Source organism: Octopus bimaculoides, chromosome 3, assembly GCF_046866305.1.
Source record: "Octopus bimaculoides isolate indiv1 chromosome 3, ASM4686630v1, whole genome shotgun sequence".
Lineage (NCBI taxonomy): Eukaryota > Metazoa > Mollusca > Cephalopoda > Octopoda > Octopodidae > Octopus > Octopus bimaculoides.
Window position 1 is genome coordinate 96,064,388 of NC_142930.1, and position 13,448 is coordinate 96,077,835.

Consider the following 13,448-nt stretch of genomic DNA (forward strand, 5'->3'; position numbering starts at 1 on the left):
GAACTCAGATCATAAAGATGGGTGAAATGCTGCTAGACATTTTATCTGGCAAGCTAACAATTCTGCCATCTCACCATCTTCATAATAATAATAGCAACAACAACACATTGAATGATAGTCTCATACTAAGCCTTTTATGATAATAAATATGTTTTTATATTTTAGAAATATGTAATGTAATTATATTGTTTACTTCAGAACTTCTTTTGAGATTCATTAATTTGTTTAGATTGGTTGTTTCAAGCATTTGTTTCTCATTGTCATTGCTGTATGAATTTACTTTGTTTGGTTCTGAAATGGAAAGAAAGGCAAAAATGATTTTTATTATTAAACTCGTACATTACGTTTTTGATTGATACAATATAATATTTAATTAAACCAACAGTATAGACCATAAGGCATTTTTTCTTTTCTTTTTTCATTGAACATAAAATATACTATTCCTGTATCAAACTACAAATCTGTTTATGCCAATCATATGCTTATCAAACACAAATGTAGAATATATATACATATGGTAGATAGTAATATATTATGAATCATCCTGTGGCTCTGTACTTTTGAAGAGAAGTGGAATAAAATGAAATTTCTTCGGGTAAAGCAGATAAGAGCAAAATTCCTCAATAATGACCATCCAACCATGCAAACATAAAAAAACAAACAAAATGAATATTAAGTAAATTAAAAAAAAAAAAACAGGGTAAAAAGGTGATAGCCTCTGTTGGTAAAAAATCGTATTGTGTGGTTCAGGTGTTTGAGAAATTTGTATGCGGCAAGAAGAAAAGGAATCTGATAGTTTGGGAATGAAATTAATTTGTTCCATCTCTCTCTGACAAAGAGTTAATTCCAAAATGTCAAATTCTTCTTTTCTCTCACAACATGCAAACTTATCTGAATACATGAAAGCTTGGACACAAGTGGAGGTTGGCAACAAGAAGGGCATCTGGCTGCACAAAATTTGCTTTAACAAAATCCCATCTAACTCATGTGAGCATGGAAAAGTGGATGTTAAATGATAATGATGATTATATGTATTATACATATATTATATACTGGCTTAAAAGCTAGCCCCTGTAAAGGGCACTTCAGTGGGCCTTGGGCCCAACAATGACACTTCATGCATTTAAATTAAATTTTATTGAACTTGAATTTTATTTCAAGCAATGAACAATTTTCATCAAAACAATGATATAATTTGTTGATTTGGAACTTATGGCAATGCTGTATGATAAACAACATTTTTTGTTTTCCTGTGCAGGTTCAGTACAAATAGCTTGTTTCCATTCCCTATAGCTGGCTGTGGGCAACAATAAACTTACCTTCTAAAAATTCAACGATAATTCTTCTGCCACCACTTAATTTAAAGACAATTTGATGTATGTAGGGTCTTACTTTTCATACAAACAATTATCTGTAGTAGCTGGTACGTATATAAACTCCTGTTTGTAGTTTGAAGGAAAATTACATCACTGTTGCTAAACAATATTTTAAAGTGCGATTTTTATGGTTTGGAATTGCTCTAAATGTATTTGACAATAAATATGTTTGAAATTTAGTATTTTTAGTATTTTTTAAGGTAATAATAAAATTAGTTGAATCTATTTTCATGCAGTCGAAGTGCACTAAGTATCTATAACTCTGGTGGCATGAAAATAGGTCTGACAAATTTTATTAATATCTGAAAAAAATACTAAGCTTCGAACATTTTTATGGTAGAGAGTTATGAGAGGTAATACTGCATGAGAGAGTGAGTTCAATATGGGTTTCAGTTCTGAACATTATGAAGCATGTGTCAGAATTTTTCAAAATGTTTATTTTGGAAATTACTTTTGGAAATAGTTATAATATTTACTCTTTTACTTGTTTCAGTCATTTGACTGTGGCCATGCTGGAGCACCGCCTTTAGTTGAGCAAATCGACCCCAGGACTTATTCTTTGTAATCCTAGTACTTATTTTATTGGTCTCTTTTGCCGAACCGCTAAGTTACGGGGACGTAAACATACCAGCAACGGTTGTCAAGTGATGTTGGGGGGACAAACACAGACACACAAACATATACACATGCACATACATACATACACACACACATATATATATATATATATATATACACACACATATATATGACGGGCTTCTTTCAGTTTCTGTCTACCAAATCCACTCACAAGGCTTTGGTCGGCCCAAAGCTATAGTAGAAGACACTTGCCCATGGTGCCATGCAGTGGAACTGAACCTGGAACCATGTGGTTGGTAAGCAAGCTACTTACCACACAGACACTCCTGCACCTAGAGAAATATTTTTTCCAAAATGTTAGGATTAAGAAAAAAACTTTTTTTAGAGAGTAGAATTAGTATTTTTTAAGGTAATAATAAAATTAGTCAAATCTATTTTCATGCAGTTGGAATGCATTAAGTTTCCATAGCTCTGATGGCCGATGGCATACAAATAGGTCCAACAAATTTTATCAATATCTGAAAAAATACTAAGTTTCCAACATTTTTATGGTAGAGAGTTATGAGAAGTAATATTGTATGAGAGAGTGGGTTCAATACATATTTCAGTTTAAATATTATGAAACACGTGTTATGGTTAAATTACTTGATACAGCTAGAAGTGTCATTGAATAGTAAGAAAGGGGTAAAGCATGAGGAATAGTAGAAGTGTAATTGAATAGTGAGAGGAGAGAGGGGTAAAGCATGAGGAATAGTAGAAGTGCTACTGAATAGTGAGAGAAGGGGGTCGGAGGAGTAAAGTTGAAAAAGTATGACACAGACATTCACTTTTGCATTTATTATTATAGATATCTATATAATACTAAAAGTCTGTGATTGCTTGCTTGTGTAATTTAATACAGCCAAACCAGCGCATAATGAGAAAACACTCTGAGAGTAAGATATCCCTGAAATGTGAATACAAGCAGGATAAAACAAGTTTTGTATAAATCGGACCATGGATTCCAGAGATGCGCATTTTTGGGGGGTTTGTTTCCACAAATTTAAGCAGTGAAACCTGGAGTTATTGCCCTTTACTGTGAACACAAGGTATCATTGAAATATGAATACAAATGGAATAAAACCAGTTTTGCATGAATCGGACCACAGGTACCTTGAACGATTGGATCATGGGTAGTCTAGTATATATATAAAATCATCATCATCTGGCTCATCTGTTCTTGTCAAACCATTCAACCCATGCCAGCTTGGAAAAGGGGATGTTAAATGATGATGTGTGTGTGTGTATAGATAGATACATACATATATATATACAGAGAGAGAGAGAGAGAGAGAGAGAGAGAACCACATAGTTTGGGGTTCAGTCCCACTATACCCTAGGATTGACCAAAGTCTTGTGAGTGGATTTGATTGACAAAAACTGAAAGAAGCCCATTGTGTGTGTGTGTGTGTGTGTGTGTATGTATGTATGTTTGTGTCTGTGTTTGTCTCCCACCACAGCTTGACAATACATTCCTGCAACTTAGCGGTTTGGCAAGAGATGGTTTGAATAAATACCAGGCATAACAAAAAAAAAGTACTGGAGTTGATTTATTCAGCTAAAACATTTCAAGGCATGGCTGCAGTCTGATGAATGAAAAAGATATATATATATATATGAGACAGAGTAACTGATATCTACATCATTCCTGTTCCATGGTATAATAAGAGCATCCAACTTTACAAGTTTATTTCAATAACTCAAATTGCAATAAGCAATAGTTTTGGAGTCAGGCTCAGATATAATAATTCTTTTTTAAGAGTGATACAATATATAACAAAATCTATGACAAATAGATGAGGTTAATGATAGTTCTTATAATAAAATTCAATTTCTTCAATTTGACAATGATCACAGTTCATGTAATGAAGTAGTTGAAAATCTAGCTACAGAAATTATCTTAATACCTGCTACTTCTTTGGACATGTCATTTTTTTTTTTCAGATGTTTCTCACCTTCTATGCTTACAGAGATATCAAGGCAATATTTGTTAACTCCCTTGCACCTGATACTCTTTTACTTGTTTCAGTCATTTGACTGCGGCCATACTGGGGCACTGCCTTTAGTCGAGCAAATCGACCCCAGGACTTATTCTTTGGAAGCCTAGTACTTATTCTATCGGTCTCTTTTGCCGAACCGCTAAGTTACGGGGACGTAAACACACCACCATCGGTTGTCAAGCGATGTTGGGGGGACAAACACAGACACACAAACATATATACGGCGGGCTTCTTTCAGTTTCCGTCTACCAAATCCACACACAAGGCTTTGGTCGGCCTGAGGCTATAGTATAAGACACTTGCCCAAGGTGCCATGCAGTGGGAATGAACCCAGAACCGTGTGGTTGGTAAGCAAGCTACTTACCACACAGCCACTCCTGCGCTTAATATTATTTCTCTTTATCTGAGCATGGATTAGTGGTTAGGGTAATCAACTCACGTTCGCAAGGTTGTGAGTTCAATTCCTGGTGGTGTGTTGCGTCCTTGAGCAAGACACTTTATTTCATGTTGCTCCAATCCACTCAGTTAGCAAATATGGGTTGTACCTGCAATTCAAAGGGCTGGCCTTGTCACATTCTGTGTCATGCTGAATCACCCTGTAAACTACATTAAGGGTGTGCATGTCTGTGGAGTGCTCAGCCACTTGTATGTTAATTTCAACTGAAACCCTCATCATTGTAACTGTTAGGGTACCATTTATTACTTAAAGTATGTGATGTTTTTATATTAATAGTAAATCTTTTATTTTTTAAGTTTCAGTCATTAGACTGCAACTATGCTGTGGTACCACCTTGAAAGGTTTGTAGTTGAACAACTCGACCCCATTACTATTTTTATAAGACTGGTACTTATACTGTAAGTTGCTTTTGCTGAGCCACTAAATCACAAGGATGGAAACAAACCAACACAAGTTGTCAAGCAATGGTGGGGACAAACACACACACACACATGTATACATACACACACACACAATGGGCTTTTTTCAGTTTCCATCTATCAAATCCACTCACAAGGCTTTGGTTGGCCTGGGGCTTTAGAAGATACTTGCCCAAGAGTGTTACACTTTGAACCCAGAATCATGAAGTTGTGAACCAAACTTCTTACCACAGAGCCATGCCTGTGTCTAGTGAAGTGTCAGTATTAAAAATAAGATCAATTTGGCTCTTAAAAACTCCAGATGAAATATTTCAGAAAATATAAGGGCTAAAAGAATAAAGACACATTTTTAAAGTTCAATGCCTGCTGAATATTGTATAAAGATTGACTTGAATACAAATTTGATACTTTTTATCTTTAGGCAGTCTGCTGATGACTAGCAAAACTTTGAAGTCACTGTCCATAAAATTAAAAGTATATCTTCAAATAATTATTGAATTTATCAGAAAATCAAGTGTTGTCATTAGATCAGGCCTCAAGTTGACATCTATCCCCACCCCATCCCAGTTTTTGCTTGTGTGGGATGATATGTACCAGTTGAAGCCATTGATTTCATAGCTAGACACCAGACATGGCAGACTTTGAAAAGGTGATCCCTTTTCAAATCAACACCTGACAATGGGGTACTTTTTGTGCAGTTCACTTTTTGTGCCTTGACCCATGAAGATGTAGCACAAAGAGTGAACTCCACCCCTGCCAAGAAGTCACAAAGGTCATGAGTGCTGCCTGGCTTCTGAATAAAACAGCTAAATAGGAGTGGATTCTGTTTTCCTTTATCTAGTCTGGTACACTAGCCTAATAATGGGAATAAGTCCCTCTCTAAAACAATAACACTTGTAAGATTTGAATACATGAGTATTTGGTCAATAGCCCAACATCCTAAGTTCACAGCCATAATGCTCATAGTCTGCTGTGTCTTTATAGAAAACAGCAAGTATAGGAATGACTGACAGTGTTTATAATAACTCCTCAGTTAAGAAGAATTCTTAGCTATATAGTTGTAAATCATGACACAATACTAGCCATGTATGGGGGTCAATTTAATCAACTATACCCATCATTCCCTAAAATTTGTGACCTTGTGCCTTTGTCAGAAATCAAAATTTACTCAAATTGTAGTTATAGGAGAGTATTATAAAACCACTTCAAATATCCAAACACATTATTAACAGAAACCTAAGATTGAGAATATAGCTAGTTGTGCAAAATTAATGTTTTGTAATGTGAATTTGAGAAATATCATATAAACTGAGACAATGAATGAATGACCTAGGTATGATAGAAGAGAGACAACTGAGTTGGGAATTTTATGTACTGTAATTGGACAATATGTGTTTGTGTATTTGTGAGTAAAAATGTGCTCTTAGTTGATAGTATACTTAAAATAAAGTGCAATGTTATTATCAGTTCGAATATGCCTGTGGCACATTCAAACTCAAACAAGCTATTCACTATGTTTTGTCATGGAGAAAATTTCTCCTTGTAGACAAATGGTATAAATACACCAGCTGACATATGATAACTGGATTAGCGTAAGAGAGATTGTGTCTCTTATCAGCTTGCAGCACCTCCATCCGGTTTCTGTGACTGAAGAGGAGATAACCAGTCTGAAATGTTCGCATTTCACAGTCTGGATAGATGGTGCTGTGAGCTGATTTAGGTGTATTTATACCATTTGTCTACAGTGAGAAATTTTCTCCATGACAGTGAATGGCTTGTTTATGAGTTTGAATGTGCTGTTAGCATATTTGAATTGGCCATAACATTGCAGTTATACACATCACTACTTAATGCTCCTATCCTGTAATTAAAATAAAGTAATGGAGTTTACAAAGTCAGGTTCAACTTATGACAAATGTAGGACCTTGAAAATCTGCCTAGGTCATGTTAGTGAGGAAAATTGTATATTAGATTGATAATGAGAATCATGATGGCTTATAATGTAAAATACTTACCTGGAACCACAAACATGTCTTTTGTTTTACACAGAGATTCTAATGGCACTTCAGCAGCACAAGCAAATAGGTTTTCTTGCATAGATGTTATAGCAGTTACAGTGCCTTTCAGTCTAGAAACAAATATTGAAAGAGAATACAATTAAGACATAACATGAATTGAGCAAATAATGTGAGATTATCATTAAGGTTTTGACATTGTAGACAATAGATTTTAGCTGAGAAATTCTAGCCATTATTGTGAAGTCACTTAGATTTTTTACAGCTATATTTCTAACAAGAATAAATTGATATATACGAAACACATAAGATATGTTTAATGTATATTAATTTATTTTCAAAGCAATCAAAAGTGAGAAGTAATGTAGTAAAATAAATGTATCTTATTTAATGGAGCATAACTTAATAAGACTAATGTGCCCGTGACATGTGTAAGGATTTTCGAGTGAGATCGTTGCCAGTGCCCCTGGACTGGCTCTTGTGCGGGTGGCACATAAAATACACCATTTTGAGCGTGGCTGTTGCCAGTACCACCTGACTGGCCTTCGTGCCAGTGGCATGTAAAAGCACTCACTACACTCTCTGAGTGGTTGGCGTTAGGAGGGGCATCGAGCTGTAGAAACTCTGCCAAATCAGATTGGAGCCTAGTGTAGCCATCTGGTTTCACCAGTCCTCAGTCAAATCGTCCAACCCATGCTAGCATGGAAAGCGGACGTTAAACGATGATGATGATGATGATGTATTTACTGATGGAAATCTTATGTTTTCATTCCAGCAATAATGTAATTTCAATATTGATTTTAATCTAAGTATAATCACTTTAATATGGTCTCTGGTGGATGCCATGAGCAGCATAGGTGGATTGCCACTGAGAAGGTTAGAAATACACAGTGGAAACCTTGTTAGCTAAAAGCCAAATAAATACTAATAATTTTTTATTAGGCATTTTGAAAGGTACAGTAAGTCAATTCCATCAATACTTGCTACTTATTTACTTATATTACTATAATAAAAGGCTTCCAAGGCAAGGTAGTTAATCATCGTTGGTTATCTTCAGTACTCTAAATTCTAATATGCACTATCAAAAAGAAAAAAACAAAAATTTTTTAAAAAGGTATAAAATCTGTCAGTAACCTTTAACAAAAGATAATCACATTTCCTGAAGCAAAGAGAGAATCTAGTTAAACTGATTCACAAAATCAGCCCCCTTTAATTTTGCTCAGATTGCTTTCAATTTTGGTGTATCGATGCAACTCTGAATTTTGATTATGATCAACCAATTACTTTGATGTTATTTGGAATTAAAGTTAGGAAATTTGGGTAATTTTAGCCAATCAACAGACAGCAAGGCATTAACAGCTTGTTACTATGACAACTGCATGCTGTGTTGTGTTTCACTTCACCTGCGTTTGTGCTGCACGTTCTGTGTTGATTCTTCACACCACGAGATTCATTTCACCTGGCCCAGCTTTTATCCTGGTCACCCACTTTGCAATCAAAATAATGCACATAGCACTTTTTATCAATAGCATGAAACGCTGCCTTTGTGACTTGAATCTTAAGTCACCACAAATATAGCAAAAGTTGTTTGCAATGTTTATACAGTTTTTTGGCATCATGAAAGTGAATGGAATATGTGAACTTAGTACACAACTGCACACCTACACTTCAAGCACAGTACTGACAAAGCATCGGTGACTCATCGACTCGGTATTGCTAAGCTTCAGGGACACATTGACTCAGATAGCTGGATTTATGATTTCATTAGGTTAATTCTATTCATAAACATTTAAATTAGGAGTGTTTCTCAAACTGTTAGCTTCACATTTCAACAGCCTAACTGAAATTTAGCCCACGTAACAAGAACTGAGGGGGATATCGTGGAACAGAGAAACTGTGGGTGATACAGATAATTTGACATTATTTTTGGATTCTGCATGCAAAAACGTAAAGGATACAGGTATTCTTTTTCTTGGGACAAATTCTTTATTGACCAGTGTTATTCTTATCGTAATTTACAAGTCCAAGCATAAAAACATTACTCAACTTTGGAATTTTGGAGAGAGACGTCTCCTTTTCACACACACACACACACATACACACGAATGCATAAATGAACATATAAACTTATATATGAATACATACATCCACATGCACTTATATATTAATGATGCACACATACATAACAGGTATACATAATACTGAAATAGCATAAAGTAAACATATGCAGACAAATATATTAATATAACAAATTAATAAAAACATACAAAACACTATAGAAATCAATGAAGAGACAAAAGAAACAGTAAGATGATACATGTTGATTTTATTAGGTATTTCCGTTTATTTAGAAACCTACAATGAACGGTCACTTCACAGACGCTAAACTATAAATTTCACAAGGGTACAACCTTAAAGTTGACACCACTAAACAGAAAATTTCTGTCTTGCTATTGGCTAAAAATACAGTTTTTTCGATTTTTAAACCTCTGTAACTTTTTCTTCCAATTTTTTCTTCACAACATCATGTCTTCAAAGCAATAAGAGTGGAAAACTACATTAATATAGCTGATTTTCAGATTTTTTTACTTCCTTTTAAAAAAATGCAGATTTTGTGAATCAGTTTAACTAAATCCCAAAGAGGGAGGTGTTACGGAAGTTAGGATGTGCAATATAAAATAACAGTATAAAGTAAATATTTACTTTACAGATCTGACTTTCAGATCATGATTCATAAAGGGAATTAAACTTTGCATCTAATATTTTGAATTTAAATTAGACAAGCTGAGATATTCTATAGAGATATATAATGCTTAATGACTCAGTTAACTGCTTAGCTATAAAAAGATACAATAGTGCAGCTGCTCAGTGTACTGCTGCAAGCAATCCTGGGGCATTATTCAGTACAAATGAGGATTATTTCATTAGCTTGTATGTTCTGGGTAGGAATTTTTAATATAGGTTAATAGATAATACTATTATATTACATAAGCATATCTCTGAAAAGGAGAGGGTGTTGTTTAGTCCCAAATTGACAATAATTGAATAAACTTATAATCAAAGTTATTAACTATTTAAAAAAATTATCTAAAAGCCAGAATGTCACAAACTTTTGGGGAAGAAGTCTGCATACAGTGTATATTTTGTGTGTATGCATATTCATGTGTATTTCTAAAGTTGAACAATGAAAGTGCTTACACACAAAACACACACTATATGAAAATGTTTCCCTAAAGGCTTGTGATATTCTGTTTTTTGAATAATTAAAAAAATATTTAACAACTTAAAAAAAAAAATCTTTCTTTAAATATTGTGACTTCTAAATATACATATATATATATAGGCGTAGGAGTGGCTGTGTGGTAAGTAGCTTGCTTACCAATCACATGGTTCTGGGTTCAGTCCCACTGCGTGGCACCTTGGGCAAGTGTCTTCTACTATAGCCTCGGGTTGACCAAAGCCTTGTGAGTGGATTTGGTAGACGGAAACTGAAAGAAGCCTGTCGTATATATATATATATATGTATGTGTGTGTGTATATGTTTGTGTGTCTGTGTTTGTCCCCCCCCAACATCGCTTGACAACTGATGTTGGTGTGTTTACATCCCCATAACTTAGCAGTTCGGCAAAAAGAGACTGATAGAATAAGTATTAGGCTTACAAAGAGTAAGTCCTGGGGTCGACTTGCTTGACTAAAGGCGGTGCTCCAGCATGGCCGCAGTCAAATGACTGAAACAAGTATAAGAGTATTTATATGATGGGCTTCTTTCAGTTTCTGTTTGTCAAATCCACTCACAAGGTTTTGGTCAATCTGGGGCTATAATAGAAGACATTTGCTGAAGGTGCTATGCAGTGGATTGATGCTGAAACCATGTGATTGGGAAGTAAAGTTCTTAACACACAGCCACTCCTATGCCTATATATATTTGTGTATGAAGTCTACCACTGGTTTCATGTTAAGACATTAAGATGTTTTTAACATGAAACCAATGGTAGCCTTAATACACAAATAAAGAAATTTTATCCACCAATGCGGTATTGAGCACTCATTCTTGTTTGACATTTATGCATATAATATATAACTACATCAAGCGCAAACAAGGAACTTTGCCCACCACTGCGCAAGACCACCTCTGTGGCCTGCACAGTCACCATGCCAATATTTTTACTAACTATTAGGGGCCTGTTGCATCATAATAAAAGCAAAATTTCTTTCATGAGAGACCTAGCTACATGCAATCAAGCCCTATGCATAGCACTCGTGGAAACTCACCTCGGCCCTGTTATAGAGGATGCAGAAGTACACGTACCAAAATATGCCATACTGCGAACAGACAGAAGGGAAAGGAACCATAGTGGAAGTGCTGTATACATCTGTGATGACCTCATGCCCCAGGTCTTACTGTCATACTCAAATTCAGTATGTGACACTCTAATTGTATACATAAGACAACACAATATAGTCATATGCAATACATATGGCCCACCGGATGCTCCAAACCACATAGGCAAGTTTGAGGATTGCCTCACAAGACCTGTGGAAGAGGTAGACCCAGGAAGACCTGGGATGAGATGGTGAAGCACAACCTTTGAACGTTGGGCCTCACTGAGGCGGTAACAAGTGACCGAGACCTTTGGAGATATGCTGTGCTTGAGAAGACCTGACAAGCCAAGTGAGACCATAGCCCATGGCCTATGTCTTGCAGCATAATCAGCCCATTTAAGAGTAGCTTTCAATCACTGGGCAATAAACTGCACTTGCGAAGATCTGTTGAGTCAAGTGAAGTCATTGTTGTGGCCGATGTCAATACTGCCTGATTGGTATCCATGCCAGTAGCACGTAAAAAGCACCATTTCAATGTGGTTGATGCCAGTGCTGCCTGACTGGTCCTGTGCAGGTGGCACGTAAAAGGCACCATTCAAGTGTGTTCGACGCCAGTACCGCCTGACTGGCCCTCATGCCGGTGGCACGTAAAAAGCACCCACTACACTCTCGGAGTGGTTGGCATTAGGAAGGACATCCAGCTGTAGAAACTTTGCCAGATCAGATTGGAGCCTGGTGCAGCCTTCTGGCTTGCCAGCCCCAGTCAAACCGTCCAACCCATGCCAGCATGGAAAGCGGATGTTAAATGATGATATATGTATATATGTGTGTATGTGTGTGTGTATATATATATATATATATATATATATATATATATATATGTAACATGGTATAATTATAAACAGGGCAAATTTTTTATATATATATGTGTGTGTGTATATGTGCATATATAATGGGTTTCCTCACAGTCTCTGTTTACCAAATTCACTCATAAGGTACTGGTCAGACTGGAGCTATAACAGAAGAGAGTTGCTCCAGGTGCCACTCAATAGGATTGAACCCAAAACCACATGGTTGCAAAGTGACCTGCCATGCCTAATAAGTCATGTCCTACTTCTAACACTGGTCATCTGATGTACCAGGTTCCTCCCTTCTCAACATCCTCACTGCATCTCCCTCTTCCTACCCTCTTTACACTTTAAGATACTTACTCTGGAATTTTCCATACATTTGTGTCGAATTCACTAATAACACCATCTATTGACCTCCAGTTGTAGATCTGAAAAATAAACAAATAAAATAATAGCAAGAAAATGACTACATCAATTCATTCTTAAGATGAATTTAACATTGTATTTTCAATGACATTTTCTGTACTAATAGGGCAAAGTGTTGTTAATTCTCTTTGTCAAAACAATTCTATCATAATAAAGGTACGTATAAAAAAAAAAAAAATTCTATCTTTACTTCAAAAACAGATTAAGAATGTATTTTCTTTCTTTTGCTGGTTTCAGGCATTAGACTGTGGCCATGCCGGGGCATTGCCTTGAAGAACTTTCAGTCAAATGACTGACCCGAGTACTTATTTTTTTAAAGCCTGGTACTTATGCTATCATTCTCTTTTGCAGAACTGCTAAGTTATGGGGATGTAAACACACCAACACTGGTTGTCAAGCAGTAGTGGGAGACAAACAAACACATTCACACATACGACGAGCTTTCAGTTTCTGTCTACCAAATCCACTCAAAAGGCTTTGGTCAGTCCCAAGGCTTTTGTAGAAGGCACTTGCCCAAGAAGCCTAGAGATATTATCTGTATCAGAGTGATAATGATAGCATAAAAGATTTCAGAAACAACAGCAACAAAAACAAGACAGGTGTACAAGGTAATTAATATGTTGTAAGAAAAAAAAAAACAAAAAAAAACAGAGTATAGTTCTACATTTTAGAATGTGCCCTTTGTTAAAAACAAAAACAAAAAAAAGCCATGTCCCTTGTAGAAACATTATAGAACATTTGTTTCTTTTCTTTCTTTTCTCCTTTTTCTTAACAAAGAACATCATCCAAACTATTAAATTGTCCTTTGTTTCTTCTTTACAGTATAAAATTATTTACTCTGACTGTTTTTTTTTTGTTCTTGAAATCTTATGTGTGTGTGTAATCTAACCCGTTTTTGTTTTTGTTTTTAAACACAGTGACTGGTTTGAAACTTTTGACTTGAATTACAAGATTAAGACATTT

General features: G+C 35.6%; 1 protein-coding gene across 3 annotated transcripts in view; it reads right to left on the minus strand.

Moving 5' to 3' along the window:
- The window catches only part of LOC106870263 (WD repeat and coiled-coil-containing protein), an 87,852-nt gene that overhangs the window by 23,792 nt on the left and 50,612 nt on the right, over window positions 1–13,448 (minus strand). For all 3 annotated transcript variants that reach the window (XM_014916280.3, XM_089349403.1, XM_089349401.1), the window contains exons 6-8: window positions 12,420–12,487; window positions 6,886–6,998; window positions 194–291 (exon numbers count right to left, since the gene is read on the minus strand). In XM_014916280.3, coding sequence (XP_014771766.1) covers window positions 194–291; window positions 6,886–6,998; window positions 12,420–12,487 — 279 coding nt within the window. The remainder of the gene's footprint in view (window positions 1–193; window positions 292–6,885; window positions 6,999–12,419; window positions 12,488–13,448) is intronic.